The following is a 19569-nucleotide window of genomic DNA, read 5'->3' on the forward strand; positions in this document are numbered from 1 at the left end:
CAGGGGAGATGAGGTGTCTGCCCCACCCTCTGGGGGGTCAGGAGGGCCCACCCCAAACAGGTAGTTTGGGGAATGGTCAGTAGAACATGCAGGAACTCCTGTCTCACACCATCCCCTGAATACGGAAGTGCCACGGCCATGACAGAAAAGCCTCGTGGAAAATAGATGGTCACTCCAGAGAGGATTTTACCTCCTGGGCCAGCAAGGATGTGTCTGACCTCAGCTTATGGACACGTGTTTCTGCTGCTAAGTAAGAACAGACCTGGAGCCAGAGAGTTAGCATGGAGATAGGGTGTTTGCCTTGCATGCAGAAGGATGATGGTTCGAATCCTGGCATCCCATATGGTCCCCCAAGCGATTTCTGAGCATAGAGCTAGGAGTAACCCTTGAGGGCTGCTGGATGTGACCCAAAAGCTAAAACAGAGACCTGGGTCTGCCGCCCCTCCCCCCACAACAGATCCATGACTGTCCACCATGCCCCGATAATGGCCTGAATCTGTCTGAAAGGAGCGGGCGGCCCAGAGAAGAAATACAGGCCAGAACTGGGACCCCTCCATGCCCATAAGGAGTCCCCCAGAACCCACACACTTCCTCACCTGCCAATGTTTGTATTCTGGGCCGTTTGCTGGGGCCCCAGGAGGAGGAATCCTCGGCCATTATGCTCACGTCACCCATGGCAGGCAGTGCCCCGGCTCTGAGCCTGAGGCAAGCTCAGTGGTCAGCACCTGGTCTGGCTGCGTGATGACAGATGATGACCTCAGCACCCAGGGAAAGACCTTCCCATTTCCAACACACAGAGGACAGTGACTCAGGACCAGGAAGGCCAGGTGGCACCCCCACTACCGGTTAGATTGTGTCCCCCCCACACTGGCCCCTTGGCCACAGAAAGGCATATGTGAGGGTACCCTCCCTGAGAGGCGCATACTATTATGGGGCCACTGGGGAACTTCACATCTTCCATGGCCCTCAGTCATACCACACAGATGATATAGCCCTTAACAAAGCCTCATGTGGAACCATACATGCTCTATGGTCATACCATACATCATACAAGCCTCAGCATGGGCCATGGTCATAGATACATAAATATGTCAGATAATACATGGAACATGGTCACACCACACATCATATATGGCCTAACACGAGACACGTGACTATTCACACTGATCATACATAGTACATTCACAATCACACTTTGATGACAGCCTTGTCTCACACGTGTCAGTTCTGGTCATAACCAGTCGGGTCCCACACAACTGACCCATAGACCCACACAGTCACAGCCATACACCACATCCAGTGATTTGCTGGCTCACATCCAGCAGCTCTGAAATGGCCTCGCTGCTCCCACACATGCCCGTGATTCCCCTTCCGGCCCTTGGACTGTCTCTGGAAGCTTCTGTACTTACCTAACTGATGGGTCATCCCAACCTTGGTCACCCAGTCCTCCTGGGACCATGTCCAGCCCCACACTGAGTACTCAGGACAGAGGCTCAAATTTGGCTTTTTAATAATTTAAGATGTACCTGGTCCATCCGAGGGCTTCCACGGCTGCCCTGGTGGAACGGAGCACTGGCCAGCCTGAGGGGTGCAGATGTACCCCCTCCCACCTCCTTGGATACTCGGGGCAGTACAGGCCCAATTTATGCTCTCTCCTTGTCCCCAAGCTCTGCCAATTCCTGATCACCAGGCAACAGACCCTGAATGTAGCTAGAAGGGGCAGGCAGTACTGGGCAGTGACTGGGGCAGGTAAACAGAATGGAGGGACAGACGGGAAGGCTGGTGTTTCGGCTCCAGGATAGTGGGCTGGGGGGCTCTGCCCCCACAAGTACCCTGGGAGACTCAGTTTGGCATCCGTGCCCCCCCCCCCCCGCCCCATGAGATTTCACCCAGCAGCATAGCCCTGAGAGCCTCCAGCATTGCCGATGGAAAGGGGGCTCCAATGATGTCATCAGGGTGTCGGCCGCTGTCTCAGAACGCGGAGGGACACGCTGTTGGTGCAGGCCAGGAGCTGCTGCACGTGGGCAGTGCCCAGCGCTGCCACCTTGGCTCCATCCACCTCCAGGATCTCGTCGCCCACTGCCAGAAGCCCCGAGTACAGCTTGGCTGTGCCCACGTCAGCCATCTCTCGCACGTATAGCCCTGCAGGGAGGGGGCTGGTTGGGTAAGGGCACAAGCACCTGCTCTGCCCAGGTGGTGGGGCTCACACAGACACACGCCACCCCCACTTCCACTCCCCACCTCCCACATGAAAAAGGTCATGTGCCTTTTTCACCAAGTAACAGCTTCCATGCCCCCACACAGCTCCTGCCCCAGAGGGGGGAGTCAAAACTCAGCAGGAAACTCATCCTGGCTCCAGCTTCCACCCCCAACAGTCTCCGAGCATTGTTGGGGGGTGATCCCAGAGCACTGCTTGGTCTGTCCCCAAATAAGACAACCAAGAACGAGAAGAGCCCTGGCCTCTTTCTGCGTATATGAGCACCTACCTGAGTCCCGGCGCCCATTGCCTGTAGCCACACAGAAGCCAAAGTTCCCCCCGGGGGTACACTGTAGCTGTAACTGGCTAGTGCCATCTGGGAACGCCTCCATCAGGCGGCCCACAGGACGTGCCAGGCTGGGGGCCCCCACATCCTCCACACTGAGTGCTCGCTGTGGTGGGAGCCCGACTGGCCTGCTGTAGGGGGACAAAGAAGGTGAGGATGGGGAGAGAGGCCTCTGAGTTGCCCTGTCCTGGCTACCACCCACAGTGATGACAGCTGGGGTCCCTGGGTCCCACATAGTCTGCCCCAGAGAGGCGCTGACCTTGTGGCTTCAGATGTGGGTGGGGATCCCTCAGCCACTGACAGGCCCCGGGTCTGAGGGTCCTTGTCTCAGGATGTTTGATCTGTCAGGGTGGCCTTTTTTGTTTGTTTGGGTTTTGGGGCCATACCTGGCAGCACTCAGAAATCACTCCTGGCAGGTTCGGGGGATCATGTGGGATGCCAGGAATCGAACCCAGGACCATCCTGGTCAGTTGTGCAAGGCAAATGCCCTACCGCTGTGCTATCTTTCCGGCTCCATAATGTGGTGGCCTTTCAGATGAGCCCTTAGACACGGGGACACTGTCTCCCCACAATATAGTCCCTTCCAGAGAGCTCCAAGGACAAAGGTGCAGGGAACCATGCACACCTGCATTCAGGGGGACCCCATAGGGATGGCTCTATTGAAACCAAAGCCACTGGCGAGTCAAGTGTCCTGCCCACCCGAGGCCCCGTCCCAATGATCCCCTCACCTTCCCCTGGCCCCGTCCCCCTCCGGCTCCTCGACCATGTAGAGGCTGGCCCGGTCCCCTCGGCTCAGCAGGGCCTGGAGGTTGTGGCAGGAGGCGGCCTTCGGGTGCTGGGGCGAGCGCGACACCTGGCGGGCATGGGCAGTATTGCATGAAAACTCGAGGTCCTGTCCCGCCCCAGTGGCCCCCAGCTACCCCCATCGTCCTCCTGGACCAGGGAATCTATGCTTCCTGGCAGCCAGTTGGGGGAGGGCTGAGGTCACTGCCACGTGCTTGGGGGTCAGTGGCCTTCCTGACTTAGGGGAATGCAAATGAAGCGCAGGACAATAGACAGCTTGTAACCAAGCAAAGCACGCAACCCACAGTCACCCATGTCTGGATCAAGGCCAGATAACAAGTAAAGCTCCATAGAACCTTCTGGAAAGCACCGAGATGCCCAGAGTCCCGCTGGGAGCCAGGATGCTGCAGCAGCTGCTCCTCTAGTCTGAGAGAGAAAAGGAGGGGGTCCCCGTCCCCCGCTGCTTTCACTGCTCCCCGGCACACTTATTCCATAGGGCGAGTGTGGACACAGATCAAGGACAGAGAGGTCATGTCCCAGGAGGAATGACAAAATCAGCCAAAACAGCTCCAGCAGGGCCAAAGTGAGAGGCAGAGGCAGGGGAGGGGCATTGCCTTGCAGGCAGCAGCCTGGGTTTAATTCCCCAGCATCCCATATGGAGCACCACCAGGAGTGATTCCTGAGTACAGAGCCAGGAGCAGACCCTGAACAACACTGGTTTGACACAAAACAAAACGGTAGAAGCAATAGTGCCACTAATTGCCAACACTAAGCAATGAGTGAAGAGCCACGAATAAGCCCTGGGTGCTTTTGGATATGACCCCAAAACAAAAACAAAACCCAACAAGCAAATAAAAACATCTGGTGGGACTGTAGCCAAGAGAAAGGGTGGGACGGGGAAGCAGAGGGCACAGAGCAAAGCAGCTGCCTGGAGAGGGAGGCCCTGTGTTGGGGGAGATAGATGCAAGCTCAGTGAGACTGTGCTTCCGTCCCAGTGCTCCAAGAATCTGACAAGGTGCAGCAGGAGGTGACACAAGAGACCTGTCCTGCAAGGAACCTTCTAGAAGTTACATCAGCCACTTTTGTGTTGGAGCCAAAGTCCATACAGAAGGTTCTAGAACAATATTTTTTTTGTTTGGGGACCACACCTGGCAGGGCTCAGTGAGACTCAAGAGGACTCCTAGCAGGGATCAAAGGATCATAAATGAGATGCTGGGGGTTGAACCTGGGTCAGCCCTATGCAGGGCAAAGCGCTCTCTCCCCTCTGTGCTATGGCTCTGGCCCCATCTGGTCAAGGAAGTTGACTCAGGACAATGTGGCAAGGGAGAGAGTCAAGGGAGGAGGGGAGGGAGAGAGCAAGGAGGATGGGAAGGTTGTAGGGAGAAGCAGTGCAGGGATGAGGGAGTCAGGGACAGTGAGGCACAGAAGTGAGGTCCCAGCTTCCTGTCTGCACCTGACATTCAATCTTCTTGACAACTCTATGGGGTGGGCAGAGTCCCAGCACCAACCAGCCCAACTTTAAGACTCACCAGATGCAGGAGCTGAAAGGATGGGGTCCTCCTCACTTCTGGGGTGCTAGCCTGGGCATCAGGGCCAGACGTAGGCTCCAGCTGCCCCACACTGTGACTGCGAGACTTCCCCAGGCCTGAGAAGAGCTTTCGTAGCCCCAGGCCTGAGGCAAACCGGCCTCCACTGCTTTTCCCGTCCTGGTCCACCTGACTTTCTGTCGACACTCTGTAATGCCAGGGGGCCCGTGAGGGGCAGGGACTTGTGGAGGATGGGCAGCCATTTGTGGGATTATGCTTGAAGCATTGGTGAAAACAGCTCAGACAAGCCCTGGTCTCACACTCAACTGAGACCACTCACTTGTCTGTCAACCTATCGTCTGTCCATTCACCATCCTTCCAGTCAACCGACATTTGTCTTATTGATTTTTAGTGTTTGGGTCAACCCAGGAGTGCTCAGGAGTTACTCCCGTTTCTGTGCTTAGGAATCAATCCTGGCAGGCTTGGGGGACCATGTGTGATGCCGGGCATCAAACCTGAGTCTGCCATGTGCAAGGCCAGCACACTTCCTGCTGTGTATCATTCCAGCCCCAGTATCCGCTTCTTTAATTCACACTGAAACTCACAAACTCCTTGGGGATTTGGGGAGGCACAGTGCTGAATTGTATCTGGGGTCAGCACCCCACCTGTCCCAGCACTCACCCGAATGATGTGGGACATCCAGAAGTGGACTCAGCCCTCTGCCGGGTCCCCTCTGCTTCCTGGCTGGACTGAGGCTTCTTGGAGAGGGCACAACCAACCACAGCCTGGGGTCCCCCTGCAAAGCCCACAGTGTCCCTCCAGCACTGTCCCCTCCTCACCAACTTTTCCTGTGAGACAGACAGGACCCCCCAGGTCTAAAGCCAGGATGGGAAGGGCAGGACAATGGTCTTGGGGTACAGCATACTAGTTTCAACACAGGCTGTTTGGGGGCCTCCTGCTGACAGGAACAGGGAGGCTGCAGTATAGACAAAACATCCTAGAAAAAGCAGCCTCTCTGCCCAGCACAGAGTGGTTGTCTCAGGGACAACAGGGGAGAGGGAACAAGGCTGTTTCTCAGCCATATCAAGTTGATCCTGCACCCCCTGCAGTGGATGTTGGGTGCTGACCACCAGGGTGGAAAGGCACCCATCTGCCCAGCACAGTCCCCCAGTTCTTCGGTAGGGTCTCAGCCAGTTGGCCCCTGGAATGCCTTTTGCAGCTACAGGGAACCCAGGCAGAGATGGGGAGTAAGTAAGGGTGGCACTTTGGTGTCTCAGGCCTGTGTTGCTCTGGGCATCTCTGTCCTGGGGCTCTTGTTTTCACTGTCCATAGCAGGGAGCCCCCTCCCCAAGGGCTGCTCCTAGGGCTCATGGAGCCACATGACCTGTGTCCCACCACTGCAGAGGATGGGCCTGGTGGTCCTCACCGTTTCTGGGCTCCTCCAGGGCTCGCTGCGGCTTCAGGCCACAGAACTCCACCTCTGCCCCATCCACGGTGGCTTCTCCAGGGGTGCCTCCTTTAGTACAGTTGCTGCTTGCCAGCGGGGGGTGTCTGGCACAGGACTGGGTATGCTGGGGGCCGAGTAGGCGGCTTCTGGGTGGGTCTGTGGCCTCCGCCTGCTCCTCCAGCTTGCGGGGTGTCCCTAAGATGGCCCTGCTGAGAGGTGTGGTGGGCAGGTGGGTATAGGGGATGGGAGTGGGACATGGCTTGGGACAGAGCTGGGCGACAGGCGAGGGGGCCAATTGGAGTAACCTGGTTTATGGGGGCTCAACTGACCCCCCCCCCCGACACAGCCAAAAGCAGCCCAGTCCTGCCCAGGCCGGCACGAGAAGACCCTTGCGACAATCCTCTATTCACCCACCGTCTCTATCACATCTGGCCCTGATTGGCAGATGGGAGTCTGGGAACTCTTGTGGGGGGGAGCTGACCAGTAGAGTCAGGTGGGTCCCCCTCATTTTAGTCCAGTCTAGCACCCCTGGATCAGTCCAGTACCCCATGGGCTCAGCCGCTTGAAGCTATAGGGCTCCCCTCATCACCACAGTGAAGCTCTGGGGAGTTCCAAGCTATGAGCTGGGTGCTTTCTGGCTGTGCCTTTAGAGGGCAAGAGGATGGGGGGAATAGGGGTTTTCCTCCTTGGTGTGGTCCCACCTACTCTGCAGTCTGAACACCCTCTCTGGCTGCTGCAGATGGGGCTTGGAGTCAGGGCCACCCAGGGCACTGCCCACTACCCTGCCCTGCTGTTGGCACCCAGTCCTGCTCTGGGTTTCACCCTGCACCCAAGTCCTTTCCATGCTAGCTCCCCAATCCCCCCAAATTATTTTTTAGTTTGTTCTTGTTTTGGGGTCACACCTGGCTATGCTCAGGGATCACTCTTGACCAATTTGGTGGACTATGAGACTCTGAGATACTAGAGATCCACTTGGGCTGACTGTGTGCAAAGCAAGTCCCTCCCCACTGTTACCTGTTTGGCCCCTGAGGTCTACTTTTTATTATTATTATTATTATTATTATTGTTATTATTATTATTATTATTTTGTAGTTACACCCTGCAGTACTTAGGTCACACCTGGCTCTGCACTCGAACCAGAAATCACTCCTGGTCGTGCTTGGGGGACCATATGGGATGTCGGGGATCAAAGTTGGGTTAGCCATGTGCAAGGCAAACAACCTCCCCACTGTGCTATAGCTCCAGACTCCCTTTATTTTTAAGCTGTCTTTGTTTTTGTTTGGGGAGCCCATACCTGACTGTGCTCAAAGATCACTCCCAGGCCCAGCACTGGGGGTCAAACTGGCATTTACACCCCAATATAATCTCTCCAGTGCCTTAAGCTTTTTTTTAAGGGGTCCATAATTCTGTTCAGAATGAGGGTTTTTTGCTGGGGAGTACCAGGAGGCTGGAGAAGGGGCTATGCTGGGAGGCTGCACCAGGCTAGAACACCCCAGGAGGGGCCAGACTAGAGATGTCTGCCAGGAGCCAGGAGTCTCTGCTTCTATTCATGCAACTACTACCTCCAACCAAGCTGCCTGTCCAGGCAGGCCTGAGTGTCCCTCAGCAGGACTCTGCCCCCAGGCCCACATCATCCCCTTTCACCAAGTGGCTGAGGAGACCTCTGAGCCTCAGGCGGGAAAGAGAAAGGTGGGCAGCTGGCTGCAGGGTCTCCAGGGCGAGCGGACAGAGCAACCTCCGGAAACACCATCTGGTGCCCACTTCTCAGCTCTGCCACTGCTCAAGTCGGCAGCTGCTTAAGGGGGTCACCTTGCCTGGCTGTTACCCTCCCCTCCCAGCTGGGCACAGCCTGGCAGAGGGAAAAGCTGTGCGAAGGTGAATGATGGGGCTGAGGAGAGCTGGAGGATGTGGTTGCGGGCGTGGCTAGACACAGTCACTGCTGCTCTGGCCGCATTTGATGCTTCACAAATCAAATCCAGCCCAAAGATTTCCCAAAGAAAGTAGGGCTGGGAGGCTGCATGGTTCTGGGCTCCGTGTCCATGGTAGGACAGTCAGGAGCACCCCCAAATCATGTTCCTTCTGAACGCCTTCTGTCCAGACAGAAGATAAGCCCTGTAGGGAAGCAGCACAGGCTAGGCTATTAGTGCCCACTCCAGGACACCCTCCTGGGAGGTCTCTCTCTTAAGTGACTTGAGTTAAGGTTTCCCATCATGGTGGTTCCCAGCTAAAGGGAGCTCCTGAGTTCAGGAACTGCTCACTGAGGGTGAACATGGAGGTGGAAACTCGATCAAACTGGCTTAATGCCTGTTGGTCTCACCAGTGCTGAGACCCTGGGATCAGAATTCGTGTCCTTGTGTAGTACACAGGCTGTGGTCCTCTGTAGATCCCAAATCCAATACCTTGGGGAGCCTCTTGGGGGTGAGGAGTAGGGGAGTCATCCTGGGGCAACACCCCCAAAGCTAATCCTGAACTCAGGCTTCCAGCAAGCTTCCAGATCCAAGTCAGAACCCTGCTCCCTGGCCTGCAGTGTAGACACCTCACACTGTCTCAAGCTCAAACTCTTCTCAGCAGCCCTGAAATGTGACACTATTTGAAAGCCCACTTCGCAGACAGGAAACCGAGGCACCCAGGCAATAAACATCTTGGCCAGATGCTTCCAGGGCCTCTACAGGCTGGGGTGCGGTTCAAGATGGCTCTTAAGATCCCAATTCAACCCCCAAGCCCACGTGGTTCCCAGAATCATCACTAACCACCACCAGCAGCCACTAACAATTAGCCTTTCGCTTGGCTCCTTCTTGCTTCCAATACTGATCCCTGCCATCCAGTGCAGCCCCTACATCCTCATTTGACCCCCTTACAATGCAGAGGGAACCCAGATCCCTATCCATGCATGGGTCTTAGGGTTGGGGCTCCCCAACACTATGGATAATTGTTCCTTCTCAACTGTCCCAGCACCTCTGTCCCCTGCACTTGGCATTTGTTTGGACTCTGCTGGGCCTTACCCCTACCCCGCATGATTATGTCCCCTTCATACTGTCTCCTCCACACCTCCCAGCCTCCCCACGTGGAGTCCTGGGCCAGCCTGCTGGACAGAACTTCCCTTTGGCCCAACACCACCATCACCACTCTGGACCCAGGTCTCTGTCTCTGACCTCATCCCTTCCCCAAGTGCAAGGGACAGCTGGGCTCCCCTGCCCATGTCTCTCTACAGATGCATGGCTGCCCAGTGGGAGGGCACTGCGAGGCCCCACTCACCCGCTATCCAGTGCCAGGCTGGGCATGATGTCGTGGTTGGCGCGGAGGGGCCTCGTCCTGGCCTTTATGCGAGCGTGCAGAGGCTGCTCTGGGCTAGGCTTGTGAGTGGGCTCTGATGGGGACCGACAGGTCCTGCAGTAGGGGTGTGGGGACAGCCAAGGGGGTGTAGAATATGCAGGACAGATTAGAGCAAAAGGACATAGGTTAGGGAGGGCTTGAAGAGTGCCCAGCCCAGAGCCCCAACAGCCTGGCAAGTGCAGAGAGCTTCTAGTCTAGATTTCATCGTGTTTCCCTGGGCAGAGGCGGCTGGGGATGGGGGGGTGTGTGAACACAGACGCTCGTCACTCATCCACACCCACCCTCTTGGTCCTGTCTCCCTGGCCCGCTAACCTCTCAGAAACAGGGCCCTACCCACAAGGGCTGCCTTGCAGAAGGGGACAGGTGGTCTCAGCCTGGCTAGGCCAAGGGGCACTTCCCAGCACCAGTCAGATGTGACCCCATGGCGCCCAGTCCAGAAGTGCCAAGCACCACAGTGGCTTTCCCAAAACTGGCCTGCACTGCCCCCACTCCTGGGGGTTCAGGTTTCTCCCCCACATGAGCGATTCAGAACTGGAGGTCAGCACAGAGCAGAGCCCAGCTCATGCTCCCAACCCTTGCACCCCACCTCCTGCTCCAGGACAAGAGCTGGGGTGAGGCCAGCAAGTGGCCATGGGGGATAGACCTGCTCTATCCCCCACAAGACCCAACCTCTCAGCACACACCCAGGAGAATCCAGTGGCTCCGGGGGGGTTATAGTCCACCCAGTGCCTCCATCTCAGTCCATCCCCTGTGCGTGGAGAGTTGGAGGGTAAGGTCTGTGATGTGGCCGCAGGCCAGGGAGACACTGTTTGGGAGCTGAGTGGGGAGAGGCCAGGGCAGCGCCCTTCAGGCGCCATCTGGGCTGCTGAGGGCTGCCAGACCTGAACGCTGCTGCATCGGGGGATTGGCAGAGGGACTTTTGCTGTGCCTGCAGAGAACAGCTGCGGCCCCCTGCGGCCCCCCTGCTCTGACTGCGGAGATAATGAGGCTCTGGGCCCCAGAACGGCTGCTGGCTGCCAGCCCCGGTGCTTGTGGCCTTCCGGGACAGCTGTGGCACCCGGGCTGTCATGGGGCATCTGTCACGAGACTCAGTGGGCAGGCGGGCAGAGGGCCACCCCCGGCAGCTGGCCAGATGCTGCAGGCCCAGCAGTGAGTGCCACCACCCCCATGGCCCCGTTGAGGCGCTTCCCAGCTGTGCTGCTGTCACCCCTGCCTGATACTCAGCAGGGCTAGCTCACAGCTAGCAGGCAAAGCTGGTTTCTGTGCAGGCGCTTAAGGCAGCAGGAGTAGGGGGTGGCAGTGCACAAGGCTGCAGGGGCAGCTGGGCCCACACCAGACAGGCACAGGCAGAGGGTGATGCTGGGGCTTTGGCTCCTGTCCCCTGGTATGGTATTTCCTGTCGCCCCCACCAGGGTCCCTGCCTGGTCCTTCTGTCCCTGTCTGCCCCATGGTCCTAGCACCAGGCTCCCTTCACTCATCAGCCTGGGCTGATGAGCAGAGCAGGCTTGGTTCTAGGTTACAGTCACCCACATGTTTTGTGGGGAGGCCTCTGACTCTCCTGCCACTGGGCTGTGAGTATAGTGATGGGGTTGAGGATGGGCCGTGGATCCCTCTGAGCTCTCACCTGCTCTGCTCTGAGTCCACCTCCGCTGGCGATGGGAACTCTGGAATCAGAACAGACCCCAGTGAGGCCCAGCAGCTGCCACTCCCAGAGATAGGGAGCAGGTGTACCTGTGGTAAAGCCTACTCAGGTCTCTACTTGGGGACAGCTGGACCCACATGGGTGCACTTGGATGCAGGGTGAGAAATGCCCCGAGGGGTGCCACCTTCTGCTGTTTCTACCCCATGGCAGGGCTCATTTTCAGCAAAGGGGGCAGCCTTCTGGGGGAGGGGATGTGACACCTAGAAGTGGTGCCCCCCAGGGAAGTGAAAGAACCCTTTGAAGGCCAGCCCAGGTTCCCACCTCAAGCCATGTCCCTTGAACAAACATCACCATTGCATGTGCTTCTGTTTCTTTGCCTATTTCCATTCTGGCTCTTTTGGTTTGCTTCATTTTGGGTCACACCAGCAATGCTCAAGAGTTACTCCTGGGGGGCCGGGCGGTGGCGCTGGAGGTAAGGTGCCTGCCTTGCCTGCGCTAGCCTAGGATGGACCGCGGTTCGATCCCCCGGTGTCCCATATGGTCCCCCAAGAAGCCAGGAGCAACTTCTGAGCGCATAGCCAGGAGTAACCCCTGAGCGTCACAGGGTGTGGCCCAAAAACCAAAAAAAAAAAAAAAAAAAAAAAGAGTTACTCCTGGCTTTGCACCCAGGGATCACTCCTGGTGCGTTCAGAGGGCCCATATGGGATGCCGGGGATTGAATCTGGGTCGCTGCGTGCAAAACAAGTGACATCCTTGTTGTATTATTCCTCGGCCCTGTCTTAGTCCCACTGTGAAGAAGCCTCTCAGACACACACATTTCCCCTCTCTCTCCTCTCATACCTTTCTAAGCAAGTTTCATTCGATTAAAAAAAAAAAAACTATCCTGGGGCTGGAGGGGTGGCACAAGCCATAAGGTATTTGCCTTGCGTATGCTAGCCTAGGATGGACCCTGGTTGGATCCCCCGGCACCCCATGTGGTCCCCCAAGCCAGGAACAATTTCTGAGCGCTTAGCCAGTGTAGGGTACCTATCTGAGACCCACCCATTTCTGGAAGGGGTCTTGGGAACCGGATAATAGGTGTGACCTTACCTGCAAAGCCCGGCCCTTTCCTGGGAGGGGTCTTGGAATAGGTGGATAAACCCGGAAGCCAGGGGATTAAGGGTCTTTGCCTTTTTGGCCCTGCAGAGCTTGCTGGCTTTGGGGCCTCTGTGTTTTGGTCTTGGACCAGCATGGAGCCCAAAGGGAAGATGGCTGAAAGGAGTTTAGATGCAGGGCCAAGAACAACTTGTGCTTAAAAGGTTATGAGATAGGCCACACACACGTGGTGGCCAGGGCCTAAATAAAGTTAATGCTTCCTGAAGCCTGCCTGTGAGTGAGTGATTTCGCGTTTCACCTGGGCCTGAAACTCGCCGGCTGCATGGGGGTTGCTGAGCCACGTGGCCTGGGATGGCAGACAGAGAAATCCACCTCCATCCATCGCCATCCAGCCCCATCGTTATTTATTTAACACAACAGCCAGGAGTAACCCCTGAGCGTCACCAGTTGTGGCTCAAAAACCAAAAACAAACAATAAACAAACAAACAAAATAAACCCCACAAAACTACCCTGTTTCATTAAAAAAAATAAGGAAAAGCTTAATTGAGACCAGGTGGGGCTCCTGGGGCAGATGCAAGAGTTCAAAGTTCAGGTATAAGGGTTCAACAGTCATATGTGAAGCCCCCCAAGTTCTCAGGTGCCCCCTTCTACCAGTACTCCCAGGTGTATTTTGCTGAACACTGCTGGGACTCAGAATCTGGATGGTCTCAGAGAAGGGAACTGGGGAGCCCCCTCCCCTCTACCTACTGAGCTGGGCAAAGCTCACCTGGTGTGGTTCTGTCCCAGGACGGCTTCCGGGTGGCCGGACCCCCCACACTCAGCATCTCCCTCAGCAGCAGCCGGTTCTTCTCCACCCGCTCGGACAGTGGCAGGGGCTTACGGCCAATGCCAGGGCCCCGCCATGGATTCTGCCAGAGCCCCCAGAAGGGGGCGGGTCCAGAAGTCAGAGAAGAGCTGTCCAGGCGGTCCCGGCAACGGTACAACTGGCCCGTCCTGGGGCCAGGCACAGGAGGCGTCTTGTCCGGCAGACTCTGGCTCGGCCTTAGGCCATGGCTTTCCTCCAGGGTCCACTTCTGCTCTGGGGCCAGGGTCACCCTGCCAGCATCCAGGGGCTGTGGGCCCCACCTGTGCCAGGATTCAAGCCCAGAGGTGGGCAGCCGGGGGGGCTTGGGGGGCCTACTGCTAGCCCCTTCCTCTGCACAGCCACTGCCATCCAGATGCCCATCAGTCAGGCTCTGGGCAGGGAGAACCTCAGGCCGTTCCAGCTGGAAGGACCCCGCTGAAGGCGTCCTGACTCTGGTCACCTTCACTTGTTGGCATTGGGGTTTCTGGTAGGGCGCAGGGCCAAGGCCAGACCCCTGGGTGCTGCCTGGCTGCGTTACTCTCAGTGCTCTCATTGTGGACTCCAGCGTGGCAAGGTCTTGGGGCTGTTGGTCACATATCCTGGGGGGCCTAAGGGCCATGATGCTGGTGTCTTGTCTTGGGAAGGGCAGAATCAGGTTCTAGGGAGGGGTCCAAGATCTGGCCAGAGCTAGGGGCAGCTGGTCCCCATAGCTGAGGTGGCTTCCATGGAGTCGCTCCTCTGAGTCCTGGGGGTGGAGGTTGGCTAGACACACAGACATTCCTTAGTCCCTCCCTAGCCTGCACACCCCCGTGCCAAGCCCCTGATGCTCCCAGGGCCTAGGTCCAGCCCCATCTGGCCATCATTGGTTCCCTCCATACCAGACTTGCCCTGAAAGCACAGCCAAGGTTCCCCTGCTGGGGCCTGAGTGATAGCACAGTGGGGAGTACATTTGCTTTGCATGTGGCTGGACCTTCAGCATCCCATATGGTACTGAGCACTGCCAGGAGTGATTCCTAAGGATAGAGCCAGGAGTAACCTCTGAGCAAAGCTGGGTGTGGCTCTAAAACAACAAAAAAAACCCAAGGTTTTCCTATGATCCCAGTTTTTCCTTGTGTCCTCCCTTTTTGGGGTCCCTTTCCCCCATATCTCGGCCACGTGGCATTTTGGTATGAGGCCCACGGATGTGAAGCTGCTCAGGGCTTGCAGTGATGGGGCTCACCTGAGCCCTTGGCTGTGGGGCCCAGGTGTTGGGAGAGAACCTAGCATGACCCAGAGCCCGTGGTTGCTCAGTGTGGATGGATGGATGGAAACAGAATTGGGCTCCCTCCACCTGCACCTGGCCTCTAACTGCCCGTATTCATCTGTTGTCAACCCACAGAAGATGGGATGGAATGGGCAGGTAGGCATTGGCTCGTGGGAGCCCAGGGACTGATCCTTGATGTCCTATGGCCATCAGGCATACCAGGCCACCAAAGGAAAACCATTCCCCAAACACCTACAGACTAAGACCAGGGTTTTCTACAACCTCTGATCTGATTCTGGAGCCTAGTGCAAATCTGGAGAGGCCATGAACAAGCCCAAGCTGAGTTCTGGGGCAGGGCAACCCAGTATCTTCAGGGCAAGAGTGTAAGCCCAGTGCACCCTCCCTGAGTGCTGTACCCAACCACGCCCTGCACTCTCATATACAAGCTCCTCATGCATCGCCAGCCAGCCAGAAGCAGGAGGTACAGAAACCTGGAAGGCGTTCGGGGGTTCAGGGTACAATCCAGACCCAAACCGGCCAGGATCCTCGAAACTCACTTCTTTCCTGAGTGTTTTTGGGGGGCTACCCCCAGATGCTGCTCAGAGAGGCATGCTGGGGGGGTTGCTGGCAGTAGTACTTGAGGGGGGCACGCAGGTACCCCCAGGCTTTCTCCAGGCACAGCCACGTCCAGGCAGGCATCCTGTTTTCCCAAGCACACAGGCCTGCTGAATGCCTTTGCCTTGAAGTCAACAAAACCGTTTGTTTCCTAATTAACCCTGAGCGAACCCCACTTCTTTCTGCAGCCCCCCATTCTGGTCCCGGAGGCCCCTCTTAAGATGTCGCAGGAGCGGGACGGTTGGGCTCGGAGAATTTGTGTGCAGTAACGGCTTTGGTCAGGGCATGAGAATGGGGCCAGCTTTTGGGTGAGGGGGGTCTGTAGCTGAGCAGGAACTTGCTGTGACCCAGAAATCTTGTGTGACCTGGCCCTGGGGCGTCCCAGCCCAGCCCCGATCCGCGCGCCCCTCCGTCCCCACACTTACCGCGGGCGAGCCGGACCCCAGGGCCCTCAGTCCCCGGGGCCACTCGGGGCGCTGCTGGCCAGCGGGGCGCCCCGCGTAGAGAGAGAGATGCAGCCCGGATGGGGCTCGGCCTTGGGCTGCACTCCAGCTGCTCCCGCGCGGCTCTGCTCGGCTTCCAAGGCCGGGAGAAAGGGCGGGAGCGGAAGGGGCTGGAGCGGGGCAGGCGCTGGGCTGGAGCCGGGGCTGGAGCCGGGCCTGCCCCTCCGCCTCTGCACCGTGCGCATCCAGCATCCAGCCTCGGTGCAAAGCCCTGCTGGGGCGCAGCCTGAGCAGCTGCAGAGCCTTGAGTTCAACACATGGTTCCTTCTCCCTAACCACTCCACACCCCAGCCGGCCTGGCCAGAGTTGGCCTGAGCTACGCCTCCCACTCCACCCTGCCCTGTCCCCAGCTCCCCAAGGCCGAGGTCAGCAACCCGCTTACATTTTTGCATTTTAAGGCCGTTGGGTCCAGCCAAGGGGCGTGCCTATTGCGGGGAAACTCACCCCCAGACCAGGAGGAGGGAGCCAGGCGCACCGCCCACGCGCAAATCAAGATGCCCCCTCGCTCCCACAACCCCCGCTTCCCAGCCGGGGCGCAGGCCTAACTGTCCACTAGCCTGGACTTCACTGGAGTTAGGACTCAGGGGATTCTAGAACTCGCCACAAAGGTCCATGAGGTTGGGGGACAGGCAGCCGGATTCTTTCCCTCTTTTTGACAGGCTTGTGAGAGGGGGAAGAAGGTTCCAGAGCCGGTTGGCTTGGAGAGTTGGGGAGGACCCCGTTCTGAGAACAGTGTTTGGGGCTGCCCAGGGAACAGGAAGGTTCTCCAGGATTCCCCGACTTCTGTGGTCCACCGATCCCTTTCCTGGGAAAAGATCACTTTGTGCCTCCTGGAAATCAACCTTCTTTAAGTGAACAAAGTGCAGCCCCCCCTACGCCACCCAGGGCAGCACCCCGGGGTGAAATTCAGAGAGAAAGTGCTTAGAGCAAATCCAGGTACAGAAGCAAATCACCACCCTGATGCTACAGGTCTCTGCACCCCTTGCTCTCCCCGTTTCCAGCCAGCCTGTTCAGCCATGTGCCCCTGGGAGTGAGCTGTGCCCAACATGTCTGGGCACCTTCAGAGGTGTGGGGCACAAGGGGGGAGATCTGCCCAGGGTCCCTGTGGGGCCCCAGTCCCTCCTGATGTCAGGCATGTGGCCACGTGTCTGCCTGCTTCGGGTCCTCCCAAATCCTTACTGACCTCAGGGGCTTCTTACGGTCACTGCACCCACTTGTGCCATCAGCCAGTTCCGCTGGCACCTTGGCAGAACCTCTACCAGCGGGTACAGTGACCCCCATTCGAGGGGTCAGGAAACCGAGGGAGATAGAGGGCTCGTTTGACTTTTCCGAGGCCACACTGACCTTATCATGCCCAGCACCTCCCAGCCTTGCTTCCACATTGTGTGTGTGTGTGTGGGGGGGGGGAGTTTACAGGAGCAGAAATTTCTCTTTCCAGTTTCCCTCTTCCCCCAGAAGTTAATCATCTGTGAGGCCAGTTTCTGAAATTTCCAGCTAAGGCTTCTCATTTCCAGCCGGCTGGCTCCTGCTTCGGTCACCTTGGGTTCACTCATGAAGGTGTTTTTTTTTTTTTTTTTTTGCACTGGGGTGGGGATGGGTTTTACAAAGCTCTCAAGCCCCCCAAATGCCAACATGCACACCAGAGAAAGATCCCAGCATTCCCACCTCAGATGTTATCCCCTTTCCTCTGGGGCTCCTAATGCCACAGGATCATCCTCTAAGGAATTTCTGTCTGAGAGAGGACAAAGATGGGGTGAGGATGGAGGTGGCCCTGGGGAGGGGAGTGATGAATGACTCATGCTGGGATCTGTAGGCCCTTGGAGAAGCTGGCCTTGGAGAATATGTGGGAACAGACAGCAAGAGGAGGGAGGAATTCATGGCCACTCCCACGTGGAGCATTGAAATGTGACTGCTACTCAGTGGGAGATATCCAGAGGTCCCTGTCCATGGCCCTTTGGATTCAGTGTGTTTCTGTCCGCGCATACCTCAACCAAAAACGGGGCTCAGTCTGCCCTGAAAGGCCTGGTTCTCCAGGGGTCACGGATGCTGATGTGGAGACAGAAGGGGCTTATTTAAGTCACTTCAAAAAGGAGCAAGTTTTACTGAGTTCTACCCTCAACACTGCCTCCATTCCTACTGGGTGTGGCACACAGGTCTTTGCCCTGCTAGTTCTGAGTTTGATTGAACCATTTGATCTGGCCAAGTTGGCTGAGTATTGCCCACTGGCCCCCGAGCACTATGGTTGTGGCTTTGGGAAAGCTCTGGATTTATTTTAAAGGAAGAACAGGGCCGGAAAGATTGTCCAAAGGGTAAGGCCCTCACTTAAGGCTTCCACTGAGCCTGACCTGATTCCCGGCATCATGCATGTTCCCTGAGGTACTGGCAAGAGTGAGCCCTGAGCACAGAACTGAGCACAGAACCAGGAGTACTTCTGAGCACCACCCACTTGCAGCCCCAAACCAAATCCCACAGAGAAGATCGCTATAAGGAGACTCATGCTGACAGCTGGAAAGATGGTCCAGAGAAAGAGGCTGGACAGAGAGAGCAGCAGGGAAGGCACCTGGCTTGCACCCGGCAAGCCTTGTCAGGAGTGATCCCCAAGCAGTAACCCTAAAGTCAGTCCTGAGCATTGCTTCGTGTGGCCCCTTAGAGCTGTCATGGTGAAAGGAGAGCGCAGATCTCAGTGTCTAGATAAACCTCCCCTGTGGCCCCTCCCTGGCTCTGACTCTGGTATCACTATGGCTCTGCAGGGGGAAAGGCCAGTTGGACTTTGGGACCAGGTTGCATTCTTGTGCCCATATCCTAGATGGGTAAACTAAGGCTCAGGGGCCCCTAACTGTGGCCTAGATCCCACAGCTGCCATAGGTGGGGTCACAGGAAGTTCACCCCAAATGGGACATAAGGGGCCAGGACTGGGCCTCAATAGCCAGATGAGACACAGTAAAGCTGGTTTCAGTGCAGAACATAGGCCCCCTGCAGGAGGATCTCCTGCAGAGAAGTCAGGTCCCTAGGTGTGGCTCATGGCCCGTGCCATTGCAGAGCAGTAGAACCCTCCAGTGTAGACTCTGGCCAAACCAAGGACTGTGATGGGACTCGACAGCATCCCTGGGTCACACAGTGGGGATCTCATCCTGCCACTGAGCACTGCTGGGCCTTAATACCCAGCTTCCATTTCTTTGATCTCTAATTCCTTGTATCATCAGGCTTTCTGACAATTAAGTGCCCTGAAATAAAGCCTGGTTCCCTGACCCTGGTAAGGGGTCCCTCACTCAGTGTCTGGGGCCTGCTGCTCCCCCAGGCAGGATGAGATCCCCACTGTGTGACCCAGGGATGCTGTCAAGTCCCATCACAGTCTGAGTCTAACTTGTTACCTTAAAACATGTTTCCTGAGGGAAGCTGCTCCCAATTTTTTTTTTGGGAAGGGGTCACACCAAGCAGTGCTCAGGGACTACTCCTGGCTCTGCTCTCAGAAGTCGCTCCTGGCAGGCTACGGGGGGGGGGGGGGGACTATTTGGGATGCTGGGATTCGAACCATCGTATGTTCTGGATCAGCTGCATGCAAGGCAAATGCCCTACCACTGTGCTATCTCTCCGGCCCCTTACTATTATTCTTAAAAGGACACACTGGGGGCCGGAGAGATAGCACAGTGGTAAGGCCTTGCATGTGGCTGACCCAGGTCGAACAGTGATTTGATTCCTGGTGGTTCGGTTCTCAGTAGTTCGATCCCTGGCATCCCATATGGTCCCCCAAACCTGCCAGGAGCAATTTCTGAGCAGAGCCAGGAGTAACCCCTGAGCACTGTCAGTTGTGACCCTTCCCGAAAAATAAAAGGACACACTATTGCTGAGATATTCCTAATATTCCTTATATTCCTAAAAAATAAAAAAAAAAACCTATATAGGGGCCAGAAAGATAGCATGGAGGTAGGGCATCTGCCTTGCATGCAGGACGGTGGTTCGAATCCCAGCATCCCATATGGTCCCCAGAGCCTGC

General features: G+C 56.7%; 1 protein-coding gene across 1 annotated transcript; it reads right to left on the reverse strand.

Moving 5' to 3' along the window:
* Nucleotides 1-1951: 1951 nt before the first annotated feature.
* Nucleotides 1952-13959, reverse strand: KIAA1614 (KIAA1614 ortholog). The gene is made up of 10 exons (XM_049777582.1): nucleotides 13137-13959; nucleotides 11257-11296; nucleotides 9555-9686; nucleotides 6279-6508; nucleotides 5534-5648; nucleotides 5458-5488; nucleotides 4856-5173; nucleotides 3272-3396; nucleotides 2487-2674; nucleotides 1952-2142 (listed from the first exon to the last, which is right to left on the reverse strand). The coding sequence occupies exons 1-10, from the start codon at nucleotides 13831-13833 to the stop codon at nucleotides 1952-1954; spliced, it is 2067 nt and encodes a 688-aa protein (XP_049633539.1). The 5' UTR covers nucleotides 13834-13959.
* Between the last annotated feature and the right edge of the window lie 5610 nt (nucleotides 13960-19569).

This window comes from Suncus etruscus, chromosome 7 (assembly GCF_024139225.1).
Source record: "Suncus etruscus isolate mSunEtr1 chromosome 7, mSunEtr1.pri.cur, whole genome shotgun sequence".
Classification (NCBI taxonomy): domain Eukaryota; kingdom Metazoa; phylum Chordata; class Mammalia; order Eulipotyphla; family Soricidae; genus Suncus; species Suncus etruscus.